General features: G+C 41.1%; 1 protein-coding gene across 2 annotated transcripts in view; it reads left to right on the forward strand.

The window, feature by feature from the left end:
* The window catches only part of LOC146642389 (sodium-driven chloride bicarbonate exchanger-like), a 52,086-nt gene extending 39,883 nt beyond the window's left edge, over window positions 1-12,203 (forward strand). Inside the window, exons 13-27 of one of the 2 annotated variants that reach the window (XM_085397634.1) lie at window positions 800-974; window positions 1,663-1,796; window positions 1,957-2,202; window positions 3,994-4,099; window positions 4,720-4,881; window positions 5,758-5,871; window positions 6,730-6,891; window positions 7,073-7,324; window positions 8,654-8,722; window positions 8,811-8,984; window positions 9,072-9,194; window positions 9,276-9,340; window positions 9,538-9,651; window positions 9,925-9,962; window positions 10,292-12,203. In XM_085397634.1, the coding sequence (XP_085253760.1) occupies window positions 800-974; window positions 1,663-1,796; window positions 1,957-2,202; window positions 3,994-4,099; window positions 4,720-4,881; window positions 5,758-5,871; window positions 6,730-6,891; window positions 7,073-7,324; window positions 8,654-8,722; window positions 8,811-8,984; window positions 9,072-9,194; window positions 9,276-9,340; window positions 9,538-9,651; window positions 9,925-9,937 (1,909 nt within the window). In that variant the 3' untranslated portion in view covers window positions 9,938-9,962; window positions 10,292-12,203. The remainder of the gene's footprint in view (window positions 1-799; window positions 975-1,662; window positions 1,797-1,956; window positions 2,203-3,993; window positions 4,100-4,719; window positions 4,882-5,757; window positions 5,872-6,729; window positions 6,892-7,072; window positions 7,325-8,653; window positions 8,723-8,810; window positions 8,985-9,071; window positions 9,195-9,275; window positions 9,341-9,537; window positions 9,652-9,924; window positions 9,963-10,291) is intronic. The other variant, XM_085397633.1, reaches the window with a different exon arrangement.
* Window positions 12,204-24,188: the final 11,985 nt, after the last annotated feature.

A 24,188-nucleotide genomic window follows, 5' to 3' on the forward strand; every position in this document is an offset into this window, starting at 1 on the left:
TCTAACTAAAGCCAGTTTCAGCAATCAAGCCGCCAAGGGCCCCATGCTTTATTTATTTACCTTATTTTATTAATAGTTTTTTAATGCTCTCTGAAGTCTCAGCAATGAACACCTAATAATATAAGCATGAGATCTCAAAATATAAATTTCGTTTTTACTTTCATATGCCTTCAAAACTGTTTTTGAGATTAGATGAGATTTAAAGAAGGGATTAAAAATGAAGAATATCATCTTGTTATCGCCCCAGAAAAAATCCCTGATGGTAACAAATGATTCAATTTATTGCCATCAGGAATTTTTTTTAACCCAAGCTTGAAAGAATAAAGTGAGAGTGCAGCACCCAGGAAGGGTTTAGCGGCAGAAGAGTGAGTGATGTACGTCTGCTTAGCTGCGGTATACTGCGGTACAGACTCTTATGCCAACTAAGATTGGCTGGAAACCCAGGCTCAGCTATCTGGCTGCTTAGCCTGAAATAAGAACAACAGCCCACCAACTTGCGCGCTTGCCACACCAACCACTTCCAGATTGTTCCCCACCATCCCAGTCCACAGCAGCAGTAGAGCCTGCTCATTGTGATTGAAAGTATACAAAGATAGAGCCATGAGTCAACACAATCACTCATATGGATGCACGGAGGTACAGTAATTTTAGTGTTGGTGCCCTGAAAATAACTTGTTTAAAGGCATGTTGATGTTCTTATGAATCTTACAATATCTTACAATAAGATGTAAGATAAGTTGCTCTTTGTTACCTTTATGCGTATGTGCAGCTCTTTCATAAAATCCCTTTTTCTCCACAGGTTTTGTGGTGGGTTGATCTTGGATGTCAAAAGAAAGGCTCCTCACTACCTTTCTGACTACACAGACGCTGTCAGTCTGCAGTGTCTAGCCTCATTTCTCTTCCTCTACTGCGCCTGCATGTCCCCTGTGATCACCTTTGGAGGACTCTTGGGTGAGGCTACAGAGGGGCGTGTGGTAAGATCATTGTTATTTTTTTCCTCAAGCCTTAATAAACACGCCCCAAAAGCATCTCTTTACATTCAAGAAGAATATACACAATCATCTGCACACCGCATCAAACTCAAAGCCTTTGAAACCAGTAGATGAATGAAGGAAATTGAAGGATTTGATCTCATCAAAAATTTTCTTTAAGCACCATCACCAGGTCAAAGCTCACATGTCCTCCTTTATTTAGTTTTATGACAAAAATGATATTACTTTGAGAGACAGTTGGATCCTCCAGATCACATTCATGCATCTCCAGCTATGTGCTGGTAGCCCATAGTCAGATTGGATAAATGACCAGTTTATTGGTGCTTCCGGCCAAAAGCGCACAGCTACAGATGTTCTTTATATGCAGTGAGATGTATTTTTAACACATATCCAAAGCAGTTTCAAAACAGTTTCTAAAGATGACTTTACTGATGCTTCTGTGTAGCAAAGGTTTTTATTGGACACAGGCACTGACAAAGCTCTTTGGCTTTTTTTCCCCAGGCAAGCCTCACTTATGTTGTCTGACTTCCTGTTGGCTCCTTGCATGTGTGAACAGGATAAAGTTAGCGTTATAGCTTATATGATAGTAAATGCTGATTTAAACTAGAATACTCCAAATACAACATGTGTTTGACTAAATGAATCAGAGCATTATTGCGTGTGTTTCCAGAGTGCTATTGAATCCTTATTCGGGGCTTCCATGACTGGAATAGCCTACTCTCTTTTTGCTGGGCAGCCTCTCACCATCCTGGGCAGCACAGGGCCTGTTCTTGTCTTTGAGAAGATCCTCTTTAAGTTCTGCAAGTAGGCTATTCACTACACCTTTGTGCTTCTTTTATACACTAATGTTTCTGTTTATTTGATAGGTGTGTGTGTTTTATGCTTCAGTTGAAATGTCATATTGAATTATGTATCCTGCTTTTCTGCCACTGCTATGTTTTTCTGTGTTTTTTGTGTCCGTCAGGGAATACGGCCTCTCCTACCTCTCCCTGAGGACCTGTATTGGCCTGTGGACAGCCTTCTTCTGTCTGCTGCTGGTAGCCACGGATGCCAGCTCGCTTGTCTGTTACATCACACGCTTCACCGAGGAAGCTTTTGCTGCACTGATCTGCATTATCTTCATCTATGAGGCCCTGGAGAAGCTACTTCACCTGGGGGTGCATTACCCCATCAACAAGAACAACAACCTTCAGAAACTCACGTTGTACTCGTACGTACATTTTAGTTACAGCTCATGCACGGTATGCTTAACTCAGCACATGTGCTCAAGTCTTTTGCTGTGTCAAGAAACGGCAGATGGTACAGCACTGTATCGGGCATGCTGTTCATTTTTTTCAGACATGGATTGTGCTTTATGATGAATAATCCCATGTTGAGTGTGTGTCAGGATGGATCATCGTGCTTTAAGCTGGCTAGTGGCTATGTCAAGCCAAAAGCTCCTTCTGTGAGTTTCTATTCTGGTGTAGTGGACAGCAGGGTAGGCTGACATTTAGTTTCGATAAATGCCAGCAGAATGAGTTAAGCTCAGAAAAATGTTACCAACAACTCCACACAGTGTTTTTACGACATATTATGAGTGAAACAAGCATTCAGTGAGGCTTAAGCATTTTAACTTTGAGAAACTCTAGTGTAACACTAACAATCACAAAAAAATAACAAATCCAAGGAACCAATCTCACCAAGTTTTAGACTTAGAAGACAGTTTATTTAATGTGATGAATCATTTAAAAGATGAACCAGGATCCAGGTATGAAAAGTGAAGCCATTTCAATTTCATTTGAAATTGAAATGGCTTCACTTTTCAGTTTCAGTTTTATTTTATTTATACAGCCCTAAATCACAACAACGGTCACCTCAAGTAACTTCAGATTGTAAGGTAGATCCTACAATAATACATATAGAGAAAAACCCAACAATCATGAGCAAGCACTTTTTCTGTTAAAACTCCCTTTTAACAGGAAGAAACCTCCAGCAGAACCAGGCTCAGGGAGGGGCAGCCATCTGCTGTAATCGGTTGGGGTGAGAGAAGGAAGACATGATAAAGACATGCTGTGGAAGAGAGACAGAGATTAATGACAAGTATGATTTGGTGCAGAGACGTCTATTAACACATAGTGAGTGAGAAATGTGACTGAAGAAGAAATACTCAATGCATCATGGGAATCCCCCAGCAGCCTACACCTATTGCAGCATAACTAAGGGAGGATTCAGGGTCACCTGGTCCAGCCCTAACTATATGCTTTAGCAAAAAGGAAAGTTTGAAGCCTAATCTTGAAAGTAGAGATAGTGTCTGTCTCCCGAATCCAAACTGGAAGCTGGTTCCACAGAAGAGGGGCCTGAAAACTGAAGGCTCTGCCTCCCATTCTACTTTTAAATACTCTAGGAACAACAAGTAAGCCTGCAGTGTGAGAGTGAAGTGCTCTAATGGGGTGATATGGTACTACAAGGTCATTAAGATATGTAGAAGTCTGTACAAAGAAAACATCTAATTCTAAATGAATTTATGATACCTGTAAACACTTTTCCTGGTTTCTAGTTTCAGGTCTTTTAATAGAGAATGATATTCATTTTGTAACTTATGACCACATTTACTTAAAAAATTCAACGGGTTTGATGCGTTTTATATTAGGTCAAAGGGTCAGTGGTGGAGGGCTGGGCAATAGGAGATAATTTGTGTATGCTTGGATGTGTACAGTTACATCTCAGCCATTTTAAGCTGTACATTGATATTAATGTCGTATTCTACATTTGCTTTGCTACGTCATATAAAAGCGACTAAAGATTAATTTCATTCAATCCTTTAGTTGACTTTAAGGTCTAGAAAGGCTCTTTTTTTCTTTAAGAAGAAATCATGGCCTTCTCTGCTAGGTGGCGCCAGAACATATTAAATACAAATACACAAAATACACAGCCACCGCTAATGAACTGCAGATAGAGTATATTTATCTTGGCCTGTTGTGTTTACTCAAGAAAATTGAATCTATTTATCCTCCTCCTATAGATGTTCTTGTGTGGAACCTAGGGACCCCAGCAATGAGACTCTGCACTTCTGGGACGAGAGAAACATCACTGCTTCGCAGGTCAACTGGACCATGCTGGAGGTCACGGTAAGAATAAAAATTATAGCAAAACACTTGCATACATACATATATATGTATATGTCTAAAATAATGCCTGATGCAGAGGAGAAGAAAGGCCGGACCTAGAAAGAAACTGTTCATTCAGCAATGAAACATAACACCACACATGTTGTGTTGTACTCAGCCCTTACTTTGTTACATAAACATAATAAGACTAGGCAGGGATTAGGATCATGTGGGCAGTATTTTATGGTATCTAGCTGTGCAAAATGAGGGTGCAGATGCAGTGTAAGGGATGATGTCACTTATCGATCACGCTGGTGGCAGCGCGCTGCACCACTCCTACACATGTTAGATGTGGCAGTCAGGTGAGGCCTCTGCTGTATGCAAGTGATGAATCATGCACTACAGGGATAGTAAAGAAAATGAGCAGTGAATGTGTCTGACTTTTGGTAGTCAGAATTTTCTAATTCATTAATGACACTGACATCCATCATTGCCATTATCCCCACTGTAACTCTAATCATTTTTTATTGGCATCATTATCCCTGCTTTCCTCCTTCTCCTGCTCACACCCTGTTTCTCACCATCACCGCCATCATCATCATCATCATCATCATCATCACTGTGTCCTCTGGGGTCAGTAGGAGTGCGAGATGTTACATGGGGAGTTTGAGGGGAGCGCCTGTGGTCCCCATGGCCCGTACATCCCTGACGTCCTGTTCTGGTGTGTGGTCCTGTTCTTCTCCACTGTCCTTATGTCTGCTTTTCTCAAGGAGTTCAAGACAAGCCGGTACTTTCCAACCAAGGTACATATGTTTTATCCAATTTATTTTAAATGTCTGTATTTGGTAACTTATGCTGACATCAGTTGGTTGTGTTAGGACACAGTATTTGTGGAGAACCTATGTTCAGTTTCTATGATTCATCAATGCGATGATGTGCATGTGTGGCCTGATGCTGCCACACTCATCTGTACTGTCCTGGCGCCACCTTGTGGTGATAAGTGCTGCACTGTAGTCTGGATAGACAGGGGTGCACATAAGTGGCCCGCAGGTGCGCATTTGCTGTCAAAATAAAAGACGCGCACCAGATAAGAAGTTGCAACGCTCGTTCGCGTACATATAAAAGGCACTGTTTTTGTCTGCTAGAGTGGGATTTTTACATATGCATATTCTGCACCACATCTCTGTGCGTTCATCATTTGTTTGAAGCCAGCTCACCTCCTGCACTTCTTTTGTGGTTCGGACTCCTTCTGACATTTCTTTGGAGGTGGAGGAACACCAAAGTAATTGCTTAAAGGAGCTTGCTTCTTCAACATCTTTAAGAGTCTGTCCTCCTCCAGAAAATCTTATGTACACAAACGCGCGTTGCAACTTCATGTGGATTGAGGTCAAAAATTAGATGAAAGATCTGAACTCTGTAGTGATGGAGTTAATTAATTAATTTAATGTAAGAAAACAAGCCTTACTGACTGTCAAAACAGAACTTGAGCCATTATAATGAGACCCTTTAAAATATATAGACAAGAAGTAATGTTTCTCATTCTAGATAAAGCGATAGAGACCACATGTTCCAAAAACAGCATAAACAGCATCTAGTTAGCACAGTATGTTGTACTGTATGCAGATCTTAGTTTTTGTAACATACTTCTGTCTAAAGATTGTGTGTCTTGTTTCCTTTAGGTGCGGGCCATCATCAGTGACTTTGCAGTCTTCATTACCATCCTCACTATGGTGTTAGTAGATTATGCCCTGGGTATCCCCTCACCTAAGTTACAGGTTCCCAACAAGTTCAAAGTAAGTCCACATGAATCTCACACAAGCTGCTGTTTACATCAAAATTGGACATTGTATTGGACATTTTTTCTGTGTTTCATAACATTTAAGCATGCAATTTTTGCGCAAATCTTGCAGAGATACAGAGAGCACTGATCCCCCATTAGCTTCAGTGTGGCTGAGGAGTAAAGACACAGGAAAACATGTATAAAACAGTATAAGAATGTTTAGATTTAGATTCGACAGCTATGTTAGCGGGCTGAATGGAAAAGTACAGCTGTGCATCATTAGCATAGCAAAGGTACAAGATGTCCTTGAAACTGTTCAGTAGATGACCCAGGGGTAACATAAGATAAAAAGTGAAATCAGAATTGGTACGAGGATTGTCTCCTGAGGGACCTCAAATATGAGGGGCAGATATGAGGACATACACCTGTTCCTATTCCTCCTTGCAAAAAGGAGCACCTCCAATTCTACAGCCCTGTCCAGCTCTCCTAGACTAACTCCAGTCTCCTGGAATCTCATCCATTCTCTTGAGACTGTGCTGGGAGATACAATAAACCTTCCGACAATTGGTATTGGTGTGCCATCCGAGGGATTGGACTACCTGTGAAACCTGTGTAGGATCCGGTATGTTACCAATAATGACACCGATCCTGGCCAAATAGGAAACTAGTGTAAAAACATGCAGAAAATATCTAATTTATATTAGCAGTGAACATCAAAGCTTCCTAATTAAATGTAATAATAGTCTAATAATAATGACTTAGAAGAGAAATTTAGAAATAAAGAGGAAATATGTATTTTGATTTATTAAAACATTTCAAATTCTTCATGATTATTATTATTTTTAAATGTTCTTTTTGCCATTACCCTTAGCCAACCAGGGATGATCGTGGCTGGATTATCAACCCTGTGGGGCCCAACCCCTGGTGGACCACAATTATCACCTCCATCCCTGCTCTGCTCTGCACCATTCTCATCTTTATGGACCAGCAGATCACAGCCGTCATCATCAACAGGAAGGAACACAAACTAAAGGTATTTCATTGGATATGTTCACATTGGTGTGTGAAAGTGATTTTAAATGTGGTCAATACAATTAATTCCTACAAGCCCCAGTGTGCTGTTTTTTAGTTTTCAAATCTTTGCTTTTCCTGAAGTGGGTAAGTAAGCTAAATCTAAATATCTAAATCACACTTTCCTTGATCCAACCCTACAGAAAGGCTGTGGCTATCACCTGGACCTGTTTGTGGTGGGGGTGATGCTTGGTGTGTGCTCAGTAATGGGCTTGCCATGGTTCGTGGCTGCCACTGTGCTCTCCATCTCCCACGTGAATAGCCTGAAGCTGGAGTCAGAGTGCTCGGCCCCTGGAGAGCAGCCCAAGTTCTTGGGAATCCGAGAGCAGCGCTTCACTGGCCTCATGATCTTTACTCTGATGGGTTGTTCCGTCTTCATGACCTCCGTGCTGAAGGTAGGGGATAAACACCTATACTTATACCTATACTTATCAGAGATTTCTGGATCTCAAAAAGACTTTTTATTTCTTCAGTTCTTAATACTCTTAACAATATATATAAAAAAATAACAGATAATTTATCAAAGGACCTATTTTAAATAATATTTTTAGGCACTTTGCTACTAGCAACCTGTTACAAGAACGCATAATGTTGTATAATTTTGTTGAGCCTATGAAACATTTCACCATTTGACTATTTGTTTGCATTAACAAAGGGACTCCCAAAAATATTTTAGAAGAAAACTAGTTGCATCTCTAGTGTGTCCATAAAAAAATATTTGAGGAAATTAGACAAGTGGACAGTGACCAGCCTAAAACAAACTACCTACTTCAAGTAAATAGCGTCTGAAACTCGTGTCCTTAACAATCCCTTTCTGTTCACTTTAGTCATCTCTCCGTGTATTGTCCTTTTTTATCTCCTTTAAGTTTGTCATCTCTCCATGTTTATTTTTTGTGTTGTCTCTACTTTTTCTAATCACCTGCTTGTGTATATGTTGTCTCAGTCTCCCTTTGTGTATTGTCAGAGCATCAGTCAACTTCCCCTTGGGTCGCCTAGCTTTCTCTTAGCAAGAGTTTTTGGTTTCCTTTTGTATTTTATGTCTTACCTTTATTTTGTGCTTTGACCACCAGGCTAAATAAATTGCTTGCTTTTGTTTTTGTTTACTCCAGCTTGCCTCTGTGGGTCTGTGTTTGAGTCATCACATTCCTCAATATACTGTATGATCTGTGTACTACGCAGACCATGACAGAATCAGTGGTTACTTTCATATCTGATTATTAATCAGTGGTTACTTTCATATCAGACTGAGTGGACAGCCAACCTTGGCAAGGGGGCATTTAGCTCAACTCAGTGTTTGCTTTATTATCAAAAAAAGGGCATTTATCCAATCACTTATGTGAACAGTTGTGTTTAGAGTGACACAAGTTATGTCTACAAAACAATGGTTAAGTTAGAATGAAATCACATCATACTTGGTAAGGAATTACAACCATATGATTGCATGGTTACATTTCTCTAGCATGCTCTTATAGAAATGTAGCCACAGTTGCAAAGTACAAAAAAATATCAGACTGGAGCAGCCAGGGATCAAACCACCAACCTTCTGATTAGTTGATGAGCTGCTCTACCTTCTAAACTACAGATAATAATGTCTAGCAAACAAAACAGGAGAAATGTTTTCTGTAACTGCTGACATGGATGAATAAGTTCACCATCTAACAGGAAAGACTTTAACAGTTCTAAGTTTTTACTCATACTGGAAATGCTTTTCTGTCTCTACGCAGTTTATTCCCATGCCTGTGTTATATGGCGTCTTTCTTTACATGGGGGCTTCCTCACTCAGAGGTATTCAGGTGAGGTGACCATGGTATTTTCTGTTGGAAGAAATAATCCAGAAAAGCTTTGAAGGAAAATTCTAATTTTTTCTTTGTATCTCTGCAGTTCTTTGACCGTCTGAAGCTGTTTGGCATGCCTGCCAAACATCAGCCAGACTTCATCTACCTTCGTCACGTCCCTTTGAGGAAGGTCCACCTTTTTACTATCATCCAGCTAAGCTGCTTGGTCCTCCTCTGGGTCATCAAGACCTCTAAAGCTGCCATTGTTTTCCCCATGATGGTAACCCAAGTGTGCTTGTATATGCACGAGTGTTTGTGCACCTAATGAATATGATGGCTTGACGTCAGTCTGTTTCTCTTGTTCCAGGTCTTGGCCCTAGTGTTTATTCGTAAATTGCTGGACTTCATTTTCACCAAGAGAGAGCTGAGCTGGCTGGATGACCTGATGCCAGAGTGGAAGAAGAAGAAACTAGAAGATGCTGCACAAGAGGTGCAGTATGAGAGCACTATTTAGAGGACTTGGATGATCTTCAAATTTCTGCCACTGCAATAGATTTTTCTCTTCCCACAGGAGGAACACAGCATTATTGCAGAGGAGGAAGGCATTGTACAAGTGCCACTTGAGGGACACTACAAGTAAGTCTTTCGGATATTTAATTCTATTCTGTGTTTTGTGTTTTACCTAAGCTGTTTTGTCTGTCAACCAAAACTCACACATGCGGATATTTGTGAGTTCATTCTTAGCTCTAGCTCAGACGTATGTGTGGTTTAAGTGCTTGTGCTACTTTAGTGAAAACCAATGAAATAATGTCCTTTTCTCTGCTTGTTTGAAGGAGTGACCCAGCCACAGTAAACATCACTGATGAGATGTCCAAAGGGTCCTTTGGGAATGTGTGGAAGAGTGTGAACCCTGCTGAGAGTGCTAAAAAGGAACAAAGTGCTAAAAGGTTAGCCACATATTTGCATTATTAAGACTTCCAGATCTCCCATACAACAGAGAGATAATACTGGATGTTGATCCAGATCATAAGTAGGCTTCTGATCTTAAGGTTGTGAAAGCAGCAAGCACAGGTGTTTATTATTCAGGAATACTGACTTTTTCCAAGAAGCTGACAAGCTAGTATGTTTGTTTAGGAGCAGTCCTGCCCTTGTAGATTTCCCACTGAGCAGACTAACATAGAATTTCCTGCCTGCCTTTCTCATTTCATCCCACCCCTAAGCTCCCCTTCCTAACCTCTCAGAAGCTGATATCCCAAAGGTAAGCAGTTCAGAGGTGACCCCTTCAGCATGGAGAGTCTCATCCTAAGTGTTATTGCATGATGAACATGTGCTGCTAATTATGATTTGGGTGATGGAAGATGTTTGTGGATGTTATTCATTCATGTTTTCTTGATGTCAAATGTGACCTTGGCATGCTAATTACAAATAGTTAATAGCACTGGGTCTAATTTACTAGTCACTATAATCTGTGTTTTAAGGAAAGACTGCTGAACCTTTTTGAGATAAATTTGCATGCATGCATGCCACCGAAATTCTCTTTTTGTATCATTTTTGTTGGGTTTACATTTTCTTTTTTCCCCCATGCAGTTCCAAAAGCAACGAAAAGCGTCACAAACGGCGAAGGCATGACAAGAGCTTGGACAGGGAGACAAGTTTGTGATGACACATACTGGCAAAGCCACTGTGCTGTCAACCAGTAAATCAACAAGTATACCGTGCCACACTCAGCCACCTTTGTACTGTGCTACACTGTGTTTTTTCGTCACGTAAGTCTATGTGCAAGTCGGGTGAAACAAAGAAAATTTATTAGAAACTGTATTAATGAGAGGAAACTGAGACACATCTGTTTTTTTCTTTTTCTGTGTATATCAGTGTTTAGTGATACCAGCAACCGAAGGATGCCAGAATTATGACACCTGCAGTAACTGCTGTGTCTATGGGCCAATTCCGGAAAAATTTTAAAGAATTTTTAAAATTTATTTTATTTGTATTTTGTATGTTTTTATATTTTTCCAACAACTACAAGTTATCCTTTTAACAAGGTTACAGCGAACCACTAAAGAATTGAGTCTATGTGGAACATTGTTTACTCCACGACATTCTCCGTGGAGCATTTAATGCCGCTGTTGTATTTAGCGCCTCATAATAGACTGAAAAAAAGTAGATATTTGCCAATATAAATCTGTAGTACTGATATCTAAAAGAGTTGGCTATATAGCAAATCTAGTAATTTTTTGGACACATTAAATATACATTTTATATATTAAATATATCTAAATGTTTTTGTGACAGTGACCACTCATCATTTCCCAGTCTTTTCCATTCCTATCAGGTATAAATGTCTCCTTCTCCTCTAGTATGAAGCATTTCCCAAGAAACTGCCCAGAAATTTGACTTGAAATTTGAAATTTGTTTCTGAGAGTCACATGAAGTGACTGACCTAAAGAGATTGCTAAATATGAAGCTAAATCCAGCAGCTAGTTAACTTAGCTTAGCATAGACAGCGTAAATGGTGAAATAGCTTCCATTGCTTTGTTTAAAAGTAACCAAGAAAACAATTGCAAACAGGCACTTTATATTTTACTTCTTAATTCCCTTATTGCAGCGTCCCTCCGACAGAAGACAGAGATGATCGGTATTCCGTTTACCGGCTGTTTATTAAGAACAGTAACACAGGCTACTGTGGGCCGTAGCCAACGCCAAAAAAGCAGGGAAAACGCTCTCTCTAGAATCAAAACAAAAAACCCTGGGCTCTCCTGCCGAACTTGCGCTCCTTTCTTCCGCATACACACAACACACACTGTCTAACTCCCACCCCCCAAACACTCTCAGCCAGTTCTCTTACAGACTCTGTCATAGGTAGCTGATATAATTGACAGGCTTAACAGCCTCTAGACCAGGGGTGTCAAACTCAAATACACAGTGGGCCAAAATTCAAAACTGGAACAAAGTCGCGGGCTAACATTAATATTTATTGAAAAAAAAAAATCTTCCTCCAGATATAAGAATGAATCTTTTCTTATGGACTCAAACACGTTTTGCTGGAAAACTGAATATGGAACAAGCAAAGCTTTATACTAAACAATATATATATTAGCTGTATAATACCAGTAGGCCAGCTCTAATAGTAATTTGGTATGGCTTCGCGGGCCAAATGTAATTAGGCTGTGGGCCAAATTTGGCCCGCGGGCCAGAGTTTGACACCTATGCTCTAGACTATTAAACCTTCAAGGACAATCAGTAATCACATGGCTGCAGGTGTGTAACAACTATGCCATAACTGAGTGGCAATAACACCGATTACACATCAAACTAACTTGTAATCCAGTCCTTTACAATATGAAGTGTAAAAATAACATTTTTGATTGGTGTCACTATTACTTGCTAGTGATTGCGCCATATTAATCACTCACTGGAATAGACATATCTATCATTTAATCTGACTCTCAGAAACAAAGCAATTAAATTAAACAAATAAAGTATTTTCTGATTTATTTTGGTGAGATTATTATTTTTGGGGGTAGGGTGGGAGGGGAACCTTTTGGGAAATTAGATTTAGCATGGTAACATAGATTGGGAAATTTTGGTATGTATCGACTTTTTTCCCTCAAATTGGACAATGATGAACTCTTGAGCAACTGTACAGTAAAGCACCATGTTTTCCACTTGCATTCTCTTCGTCATCTTGTCAGTAAGTGTCATCCATGGACATGTAATCTCCTCTCCAAATGACCCTCAGTGTGTTAATATCTGAAGCTAATTATTTCTTTAAAAAACAAACAAACACCTGCATGCTGGTGAAACACTGACTGTCTTGCTGCAGGACTATGGTTCTAGAAATGCAATAATACCTTTTTTTTCTGGGAAGGGCAACATGTAATAACAGTAAAGAGTCTTAACAATGTATAATACATAGAATATTTTATTCATGTAAAATGTTACTTATATATTACTAGCATTAAGTCAGTGTTCGATTGAAGTTTTTCTTGTAGATGTTATTTTCCCATTGTCTAACTGATGGTTCTTAGATGATTTGATTAGAGAAACTAATAATGGGTCAAAAATAATAACTGTATCAAATACTTTGACCACTTCTGTGTGGAATTCTGCCTTAAAATTGGTAGTAATAGTTGTGCACTTTCTGTTAGATAATTTAAGTCACCTGTATAAACAATCAGTTCATTCTTCAATCGTTTAATGAGAATGAGAGAGAGAGAGAGAGTAAATAAAGATATTAAACTGCAGGACTGTTTATATTTTCTGTGTTGTCTTATACTTATTTTATTTATATTATACTTATTTAATTTTAATTAATTAACCTGAGATTCACTTGCTGTGGGCTAGTTTTCAACTTTCTTTGTGTTTTCAGCTTTGTGTTCATGCCGAAATACTAAAGGAAAAATTGTATGTGTGTCCTCATTAGGACAGTTATATGACAAGTTATATGACAAGTGGTTACATTGCAAAAAAATTGCAAAAAATGACTCTCTCCTGGGAGTAAATAATAAAATACTGTATACTACTTATTTACTAGAGCAGTGTTTCCCAACCACTGTGCCGCAGCACATAGGTGTGCCATTGAAGATTATCTAGTTCCACCTGATTAGTACTCTAATAGAATTACTGACCCTTTTTTTTCCTGGTGCAAGTCCCTACTACTAGATTTACTAACCCTGCGAAAATTTGCGTAAATTCCCCTGAACCTAACACCTCCTAGCACCCCGCTGAGAGGCCTTCAGCTCCATTGTTCTCCTGCTTTTGTTGTGCAAAAAAAACACACTCTCCCCCAACCAGGAGAGATTCAGGAGACAGGAGAGAACCAGGAGAAGGTCTTTCCTTCCAATCGTTGTCAGACTCAACAACAAAGTACCTGCAGCCTACAATACACCATGGTAGTTTTTATGTGCAGTATTTCTCATATGTAATATTACTTCTTGTCAGTCGTTGTACATATATTTATATATCCACACCTTACATAATATACATAAAGTCTAGTTATATATATATGTATATATATATAGATATAGATATAGATATATATATATATATATAGATATATATATATATATATATATAGAGATATATATATATATATATATATATATAGATATATATATATCTATATATAGGCCTGAACCCCCTCAGTGAGATCATTAACAAGACTGGCTACGGATACCGACTACGGAACGGAGCAGTTGTCAGCCACCTCCTGTACATGGATGACATCAAGCTGTATGCCAAGAGTGAACGAGACATCGATTCACTGATCCACACTACCAGGCTATACAGCAATGACATTGGAATGTCGTTCGGACTGGAGAAGTGTAGTCGGATGGTAACAAAGAGAGGGAAGGTAGTCAGAACTGAGGGGATTGAACTACCAGAAGGCAACATTGCAGACATAGAGGACAGTTACAAGTACCTGGGGATCCCGCAGGCAAATGGGAACCATGAAGAGGCCGCTAGAAAGGCTGCAACCACCAAGTACCTGCAGAGGGTCAGGCAAGTCCTGAGGAGTCAGCTGAATGGTAAGAACAAGATCCGGGCCATCAACACGTACGCCCTGCCCGTGATCAGGTACCCTGCTGGGGTAATAGGCTGGCCAAAGGAGGAGATAGAAGCCACTGACATAAAGACAAGAAAGCTCCTTACCATGCATGGAGGGTTTCACCCCAAGTCCAGCACCCTGAGGCTGTACGCTAAGCGGAAGGAAGGGGGCCGGGGACTGGTGAGTGTCAGCACCACAGTCCAGGATGAGACAAGGAACATCCAAGAATACATTGGGAAGATGGCCCCAACTGACCGAGTGCTCAGTGAATACCTCAGGCAGCAGAAACCCAAGAAAGAGGAGGGAGACGAGGAACCATCATGGAAGGACAGGCCCCTGCACGGTATGTACCACCGGCAGATAGAAGAGGTGGCTGATATCCAGAAATCCTACCAGTGGCTGGACAAAGCTGGACTGAAAGACAGCACAGAGGCACTAATCATGGCAGCACAGGAACAAGCTCTGAGTACAAGATCCATAGAGGCTGGGGTCTATCACACCAGGCAAGACCCCAGGTGCAGGCTGTGTAAAGATGCCCCAGAGACAATCCAGCACATAACAGCAGGGTGCAAGATGCTAGCAGGCAAGGCATACATGGAACGCCATAACCAAGTGGCCGGCATAGTGTACAGGAACATCTGTGCCGAGTATAACCTGGAAGTCCCGAGGTCAAAATGGGAGACACCCCCAAGGGTGGTGGAGAATGACCGAGCTAAGATCCTGTGGGACTTCCAGATACAGACGGACAAAATGGTGGTGGCTAACCAACCGGACATAGTGGTGGTAGACAAACAGAAGAAGACGGCCGTAGTGATCGATGTAGCGGTTCCGAATGACAGCAATATCAGGAAGAAGGAACACGAGAAGCTGGAGAAATACCAAGGGTTCAGAGAAGAGCTCGAGAGGATGTGGAGGGTGAAGGTAACGGTGGTCCCCGTGGTAATCGGAGCACTAGGTGCGGTGACTCCCAAGCTAGGCGAGTGGCTCCAGCAGATCCCGGGAATAACATCGGAGATCTCTGTCCAGAAGAGCGCAGTCCTGGGAACAGCTAAGATACTGCGCAGGACCCTCAAGCTCCCAGGCCTCTGGTAGAGGACCCGAGCTTGAAGGATAAACCGCCCGCAGGGGCGCGCTGGGTGTTTTTTTTTTTTTTATATAGATATATATATATATATAGAGATATATATATATATATATATGTGTACATGTATATGTATACATGTATATACAGGGAGTGCAGAATTATTAGGCAAATGAGTATTTTGTCCACATCATCCTCTTCATGCATGTTGTCTTACTCCAAGCTGTATAGGCTCGAAAGCCTACTACCAATTAAGCATATTAGGTGATTTGCATCTCTGTAATGAGAAGGGGTGTGGTCTAATGACATCAACACCCTATATTAGGTGTGCATAATTATTAGGCAACGTCCTTTCCTTTGGCAAAACGGGTCAAAAGAAGGACTTGACAGGCACAGAAAAGTCAAAAATAGTGAGAGATCTTGCAGAGGGATGCAGCAGTCTCAAAATTTCAAAGCTTCTGAAGCGTGATCATTGAACAATCAAGTGTTTCATTCAAAATAGTCAACAGGGAAGAAGCGTGTGGAAAAACCAAGGCGCAAAATAACTGCCCATGAACTGAGAAAAGTCAAGCGTGCAGCTGCCAAGATGCCACTTGCCACCAGTTTGGCCATATTTCAGAGCTGCAACATCACTGGAGTGCCCAAAAGCACAAGGTGTGCAATACTCAGAGACATGGCCAAGGTAAGAAAGGCTGAAAGACGACCACCACTGAACAAGACACACAAGCTGAAACGTCAAGACTGGGCCAAGAAATATCTCAAGACTGGTTTTTCTAAGGTTTTATGGACTGATGAAATGAGAGTGAGTCTTGATGGGCCAGATGGATGGGCCCGTGGCTGGATTGGTAAAGGGCAGAGAGCTCCAGTCCGACTCAGACGCCAGCAACGTGGAGGTGGAGTACTGGTTTGGGCTGGTATCATCAAAGATGAGCTTGTGGGGCCTTTTCGGGTTGAGGGTGGAGTCAAGCTCAACTCCCAGTCCTACTGCCAGTTTCTGGAAGACACCTTCTTCAAGCAGTGGTACAGGAAGAAGTCTGCATCCTTCAAGAAAAACATGATTTTCATGCAGGACAATGCTCCATCACACGCGTCCAAGTACTCCACAGCGTGGCTGGCAAGAAAGGGTATAAAAGAAGTAAAACTAATGACATACTGTGTGAATGGACAACGAACCTTGGTAGGGAACAGCTGTTTATCTATCATGTGTCATGTGTTCTCCTGGAGTGAATCACAGTTCTTGTTGTAGTATGTCCAGATGTCGGAGATCGCCGCAAATTTGTCTGTTTTCACCCGTTCTGCCCGCATGTCCTTGTCATCAAATCAAAGGTGTTGCATAACTGAAATGAAACTATCTCGGGGCATTGTCTCTTTGATTACTGGCACCAGAAATCTTTCTGACCAGCAATCTAGAATGGCACCAACGGGACACATGATTGCTCTTACAAACAGAATGGAAATGAATTCCATCACTTCAACAATTGACAAATTCCAGTCCTGCTCTGCTCTGCGGGCTTGATGGACCCGTACACTCCCTGATAGTCTGCAGCATTCCCAGGTCTAACAGGCAAAGGAAGCTTTGGAGCACACTTGTAATTTTACGCTGTCGGAAGATAAACAAATAGAGAATGGTAAATTTACATGAACCTCACTCTAAATGGGTTTATATAAATATCATATCTACTATGGCAGTGACAAAAACTTAGCAGACTCTGTGGGTCCAGCTTGCACAGTGAAGCACGAGCGATTTGCTACTGCACTGGGCATTCCAATGTCCTCCTCTAGCCGTCTTTTGCCATGTGGCTCAGACACGGCTTTCCAGTACCACGGTGCCTCTTCCGTGGAGGCATGTTGGGTTCTTGTTCCATCTCCTTTTCAGATTCTTCTGAGGAGGTATCAGTGGCTTGCTGGACAAATGAAACCTCTCCTCCATCAGAATCTGCTTCGTTCATTTCCTGAAGCAAGGCCAAAGCCTGTTGCGCGGAGAAGCTCTTCCTGCGTGGCAGTGATACGGAGGCCATCCTGATGTGTGTTCTCAGAAATGCGAACGGGAAAATGATTCTCCCTCCTGGGTCGGTCTGCTTTTGTGCACAGCACTGTGCTGTAGTCATGCAATGCCACTTCCTCACATACACAGTGACAATGGAACAATGGAAGATCTGTGCTGAGAGTCAAGGAAGGTGTAAATGTGTGTCTTTCATATTTGCAGGTCAGTCAATGTGTGGGATATTTTGTATAGATATGGCAGGCATTTCTGAAAGTTGTGACACAGAGGTTTAGCCTGGCTTGGATCTGAGCAACTCTGAGTGAACAAATGCAAATGTGCCAGGCCTCAAAGATAATGGGTGGTTTGCACAACAAAAGCAGGAGGAGAAAATCTCAGCAGGGGTGAATAACACCTCGGGACTTGCACCAGAAAATAAAAAAGTCAGTAATCTAGTAGGTCTTAGGTTCAGGGAATTTACGCAAATTTGCGCAGGCTTAGTAATTCTAGTGCTAAGCGACGTAACGGGCAGAACAATTGCATTCTCTTCCACTAGAGGGTGCTAATTAAATGGGTTGCCAACTGCCAGTAAAACAGAAGAAGGCGAAGAAGAAGTCATGCTGCGAGATGATGCAGCGCCTGATAAAAATAGATAAATATTTTAAAAGAAAAAGTCAGTTCCTGGAGAAAACTCCGACCCAGATGAAGGCCCTATACGAGTAGTGGTCAGAAGAAAGCAAAAAAGATATACTGGGGACAAACGGAATCAATTACACTATACCTGGTGCGTGGGAAAAAAACTATCAACATGCTTTTTGTGACATTTTTGCTTGGTGTTGTGCCGTGTGATTTTTCTAATGTGAAATATGTGCCGTGGCTCCGAAAGGTTGACCAACACTGTACTAGACATGTAATGATTATTGGGTAATACAGTAGGCTACTTTTGTGAGTAATGACCTAATCACAGATCACAACAACGAGGGGAAATGCCTTCAACATGCACAAGCATTTAACCTAGAGATGTGCAAAGCAGCCGGTATTTGTATCTGTATTTGTATTTGTTGAGGGGGAAGTATTTGTATTTGTAAAGTAAAATTCAAAATAGGCGTAAAAATCCATTTTTTTGCATTACACTTCGAATTAATGTTATAGTGTAAGTATTCTTTATTTATATCCATTATTATAATTATGGATGTTTTTAATTGATGTTTTTCCATAAATCCAGTAATGAACATGTAACGTTATTGAAAAGAAAATAACATAACAGCCATTGTCTCATCCATGGTTAAACCAACAACTAATAAAATACCATTGTGAACATTGCACACATTACATATCACTTTGGTTTTGTCTGCAGCACTGACTGTAAAATGCTTCCACACAGAACTTGAGTTTTTTGGCTGGTGGAGGACCAAGAGATGGCTCAGCAGCAGCAACACTCTTTTCTATTTGGTTGCCCAAATCCATGTGGGGAGTTTCAGCCAAGTTAAAACACCAGCAGTGCCCAGCCTTCTACCTTTCTACCTTTAAAACCCACCTTCCAGCCAAATGGCTGGTAGGTGTTTAGCTAGGGTTTAGCTTCAGCCAAGTGGAAGCTAAATTGGCTAGTCATTCATATGTAAATTAGGTTGTTATCTGAGAATTCTGGAGGGGAGTGGGGGTGTGTGAATGAGGGGGTGGGGGAGCTGCTAAAAGCTGTGAACTTCCTTTTGTGTTCGTCTTGATGCATTCTCAATCATCCAGGGAAATAAATCTCCAAAAGTCACCAACTTGGAGTGTTTCAGTTTGCCATCTTAGGGAGAAATCAACACACATGGGTGTATGTCCTTTGTTGCTGAGATTTATTGATAAAAACAGTACAACAAACCAACCATTTGTACACATATTTACAAATAATAATAAAAAGTGAGTGAGTACATTTCAACATTTTCAGCAATCACTCACAATCCTGGCACTGCCATGGTATCTGTAGTCTGCATTTACCACATGTGTATCTGTAGCAGTGAACACATCGCACAGTGGCATGATTGTGCTTGCATTTGTGTTTGACCTGACACGTGGCTCTTTTTCCAGGGCTAGGTGTGGAGGGTTGTGTCCAAAGCAACTGTTCTTTTCTTGCCTTCTTCCCAGCTACATGAGAGTGAGCCAACTCTCTTGCAAGCTCCACCAGGAAGTCCACCCGTCTTTCCTTCGTCCCGGTGCATGCTTGATACAGCACATGTGCATTCAGTGCTGCCATGTCGATCATGTTGTAAAACACGGCAACTGGCCAGCGCCGTGTTCCTCTGCGGACAGTGTACTCCCGAAGCATCTGGTCCATCACATCCACGCCACACTTTGTTTTGTTGTAAAGGGTGACAGTGTTTGGCTTCCTTTTGGTAGTGTTATCAGTCTGAACCACGCTGTGCATGCTGCTAAGAATATAGACTGTCTTCTTCCGTTTGGCCGCATACGCCGTCAGCGTGGCATCAGAGGTTGAAAACACCTAAGAAATAAGATAAATTGTTATTTCCATAGCCCTTTTACACACAAGGAAACACATAAACATAGAACCACAAAAGACCTGCAACATACCTGAGTGGTGAATTCATTGCGATCTGCCTGTCTAGTGGATTGAGGAATTTCCCTGCGAATCTTGTTGACTGTGCACAGGATGGTGGTTTTCCGTCTAAGAAGTTTTTGCGCAAGTGAAAGCGATGTGAAAAAATTGTCCGTGGTAACATTTCTGCCCTTGTCTAGGAATGGTTCCATCAGCCTCATTACTACAGTTTCAGAAAGTCTCTCCCCAGTGGGACAATTGGGGTCCTTGCCAAGATATGGGAAGACATTGCAAATGTACTTGGATTTTAGGTCGCAAGCCACCCAAAACTTGATCCCAAACTTGTCAGGTTTACTTGCAATATACTGCAGGAAACAGCACCGAGTCTTTGATGGGAAAAGCTGTTCATCAACGGTGATATGTAGACCAGGGTTGTAGCATGTGATGCAGTTGGTGACAAATGATCCCCACACACTGGAAATTGCAGCGAACTTATCAGTCTTTGCTCGATCACTGCGGGTGGACTTGTCATCAAAGCGTAGGTGTTTCATGATGTCTTGGAAGCGCTTTCGTGCAAGGACAAATGCAAGCACAATCATACCACTGTGCGATGTGTTCACTGCTACAGATACACATGTGGTAAATGCAGACTACAGATACCATGGCAGTGCCAGGATTGTGAGTGATTGCTGAAAATGTTGAAATGTACTCACTCACTTTTTATTATTATTTGTAAATATGTGTACAAATGGTTGGTTTTTTGTACTGTTTTTATCAATAAATCTCAGCAACAAAGGACATACACCCATGTGTGTTGATTTCTCCCTAAGATGGCAAACTGAAACACTCCAAGTTTCCTTGTGGCTCAGGAAACTAACCACTCCAAGTTGGTGACTTTTGGAGATTTATTTCCCTGGATGATTGAGAATGCATCAAGACGAACACAAAAGGAAGTTCACAGCTTTTAGCAGCCCCCCCCCCTCTCATTCACACACCCCCACTCCCCTCCAGAATTCTCAGGTAACAACCTAATTTACATATGAATGACTAGCCAATTTAGCTTCCACTTGGCTGAAGCTAAACCCTAGCTAAACACCTACCAGCCATTTGGCTGGAAGGCGGGTTTTAAAGGTAGAAAAGCCAAATGGCTGCTCTCTGGGACTCTAAGTGTTGGGTGATGGGAAGCTATGCTAAGGTTAACTAGCCTATAGCCTACATTTTGCTCTCTGCAAAAGACAAAGTAACTTAAGCGTACCATATAACTCCCACAAGTACATTCAGTTCGACACAACTACACACCTTTTTAACCTAACATTAAGGTTGCTCTGTCAACAGCCTATTGTCTAAATTACTGAGCTAACAGAGCTACGTAAACAGAGCGAACATGAGAGCACCCGACTGCAGACGTCATTAATGCAGCGCAATGGAATAAACTCCCAATCTCTGTGAAAGTGATAAACTGTGTCCGGAACCAAGTTAAAATACGAAAAAAATCTATTCAATAATAATAGTGATGCAGTTTAGCCTTTTTTATGGCGTTATTTTTGTGCCACTATTCTGAGTGCACGTAAAAAAAAGTTTGCACAAAATTCATTGTTGAGTGCAAAAAATGTATATATTATCCATACACACACAATAGGAGCCCCACTTGCTCAGTTTTTGCATTTGCGCTTGTTCGCAATGTGTTGCTTGCGCTCTCAACATTTCTGCCCGTGCGCACTCAACTCTTTCTGTACACCGTTATATTTGTGCCACAAAACCAGCCAATCACAGACTTGGATGCAAAAAAAATCTGATTGGCTGCTTTGGTCTCCAATCTGCTTGAAATGACAAAATGCAATATCCCAGAATCCATTTCATCCAAAACTCAAATGAGGCAGTGACAGAGGAACACAGAGTGGCAGAGTTTGAAATATTACTCTTTCTGGGTCACAAAATAAACTTTTAAGATATTTTCATTTGAGAATGTTGCTGTGTAAACTTCAAATATCTGCTTGATTTATCAAGACATCACATAAGGGCTCTAACGTTTTCGGAGATGCCTGTTACCCACCAGCTGACCGCATAGCTGGATTGGCCATTAGGCATACTTTTTTATTTTTATGTTTGCTTGTTTTTGTAACGGTATAAACAACGAAAGGTGGTGGATTAACCAATTTAGCTAGAATTTAAAAAAAGACACAAAGCTGGAGTTATTCTGTGTTTTTGCTGCACAAATGCCTCTTCTTCTCTCATTCTCTCCCCCTCCCTCTCCTGTTGCTACTTCAATCATGAAACCGATCAATGATCAGCTGATATGCTTTTCTGCCACAAGTCCCGTGTCTCTTGTTTGTTTATCACCCACTTTGCGACAGAAAGAGGAAACCAGCGGATGTTGCGCTAAACAACAGCAGCAAGCTTGATAAGCTGTTGTTAGAATTTATTTAATATTACTTTCTAGTATCAGCTGTTTGCTGGAGCCACAGCTGTAAAAACTGCTGGTCATGATATCAGTTTGGATATGTGGTGAGAGGGAAACATGAAGGTGATACAAATCATACATATATACCAACAAGACAGTGTACATCACTGTGACAACAGTGTTTGTTTTAGTTCAAAGGCTTTATGGTTTTTCCTATAATACCTGGTGGTGTAGTCGGCTATTTTTTGTCAGTCCAGCCTTATATATTATGTTTAACCCGAGTAGGGTTTGAAAACGATGTGCCACGCCTTTTGCAAATATGTGATGTCTTGTTAATCGAGCAGATATTTGAAGTTTACACAGCACCATTCTCGAATGAAAATATCTTAAAAGTTTATTTTGTGACCCAGAAAGAGTAATATTTCAAACTCCGCCACTCTGTGTTCCTCTGCCACTGCCTCATTTGAGTTTTGGACGAAATGGATTCTGGGATATTGCATTTCGTCATTTCAAGCTGATTGGAGACCAAAGAAGCCAATCAGATTTTTTTTGCATCCAAGTCTGTGATTGGCTGGTTTTGTAGCACAAATATAACGGTGTTGAGCGCGCACGGGCAGAAATGTTGAGAGCGCAAGCAACACATTGCGAACAAGCACAAATGCAAAAACTGAGCAAGTGGGGCTCCTATTGTGTGTGTGTGTGTGTGTATGGATAATAGCAAACACTGAAATACATTTTTGTACTCACCAATGAATTTTGTTCACTCAAATTTAGCTTTTCTTGGCTCAAAATAAATTTCTCCTCAAAATGCAACACATTGACCTGCCTTTTTTTTTTTTTACGTGCGCTCAATTTTTTTTTACGTGCGCTCAGAATAGTGGCAGAAAAATAACGCCAAATTTTTTTCGCTCAGCCGAGCCTCTCTGTTGCTGTTTTGAGCAGCCCGTGTCAGTCACCTCTTTCACATGTCACTCACTCATCCACTCATGCACTGTGGTCTCATAAGGAAACTCAGCTTTTTGATATAAACTTTTCCCTTCTTCCTGAATACAAATATTTTTTTAAAGTATTTGTTCGAAATAAGTATTCGTAAAAAAAACCCACGTTATTTGTGCCCCTCCGAATACTGTATTCGGGTTCGGCTCCACCCCTAATTTGACCACAGTTAATTTGCATGAATGTTGATTTTCGATGTGCTGCTTGGATATGATGCTTAGCAATAGTGGTGACTCTTAAAGCTAGTCAGTGAGAACCCGGTGAGAATTGATAACAAATTTGAAACTGGTAATGGCTTCAGCACCCCTGCACCTTGCCCACTTGGATGTTAAAGGTGAGTAAGCAGCACACTCAAGGACATTTAAATCTGTTAACAGTATTGTCCTATGTCTGTTTCCCCGTCTTTGACCTCAGGAGCACCATGTTTTTGGCCCGAAAGGGAGACATACAGTAAAGACAACCCTGCGCTACCAATAGATTACTACCTATTGCTTGCATGACATGTGTGATAAATAAATAATAAATTCATGGTAACAGAAGTGGTAAAGGTATTAAGTCTGTGAAAGAACAGTCAAAAATCTGTCTTAACACATTAATAATGGTGAAGACAAAAACATTCTTTGGAATTTGATTATTAAGCTGTTAGCTAAGCAAGCACCCCATAATATGAGCAATCCACTTACCAGTCACTTCAGTCGTTTACACCTTGCTGGAACAGTGTTACACTCCGTCTTACCTTCAGAACTGCCCTAATTCCTTGTGATTGAAAAGATTCCTCAGGGTGTTTGGTCCATATTGACACAGTAGATGGTGGAAGCAGCCATAAGAAGATGACTACATTGTGGCCATAAAAAGATGAACACAGTACTCAGGTTTGCTCTGGCAGTTGAGTGATCCTAAATTTGTACCAAGGGACACAAAGTGGCAAAGGCACTATG

This window comes from Rhamphochromis longiceps, linkage group LG23 (genome assembly GCF_057381845.1).
Source record: "Rhamphochromis longiceps isolate RC_006_pf linkage group LG23, R_longiceps_female_GT1.1, whole genome shotgun sequence".
NCBI lineage: Eukaryota > Metazoa > Chordata > Actinopteri > Cichliformes > Cichlidae > Rhamphochromis > Rhamphochromis longiceps.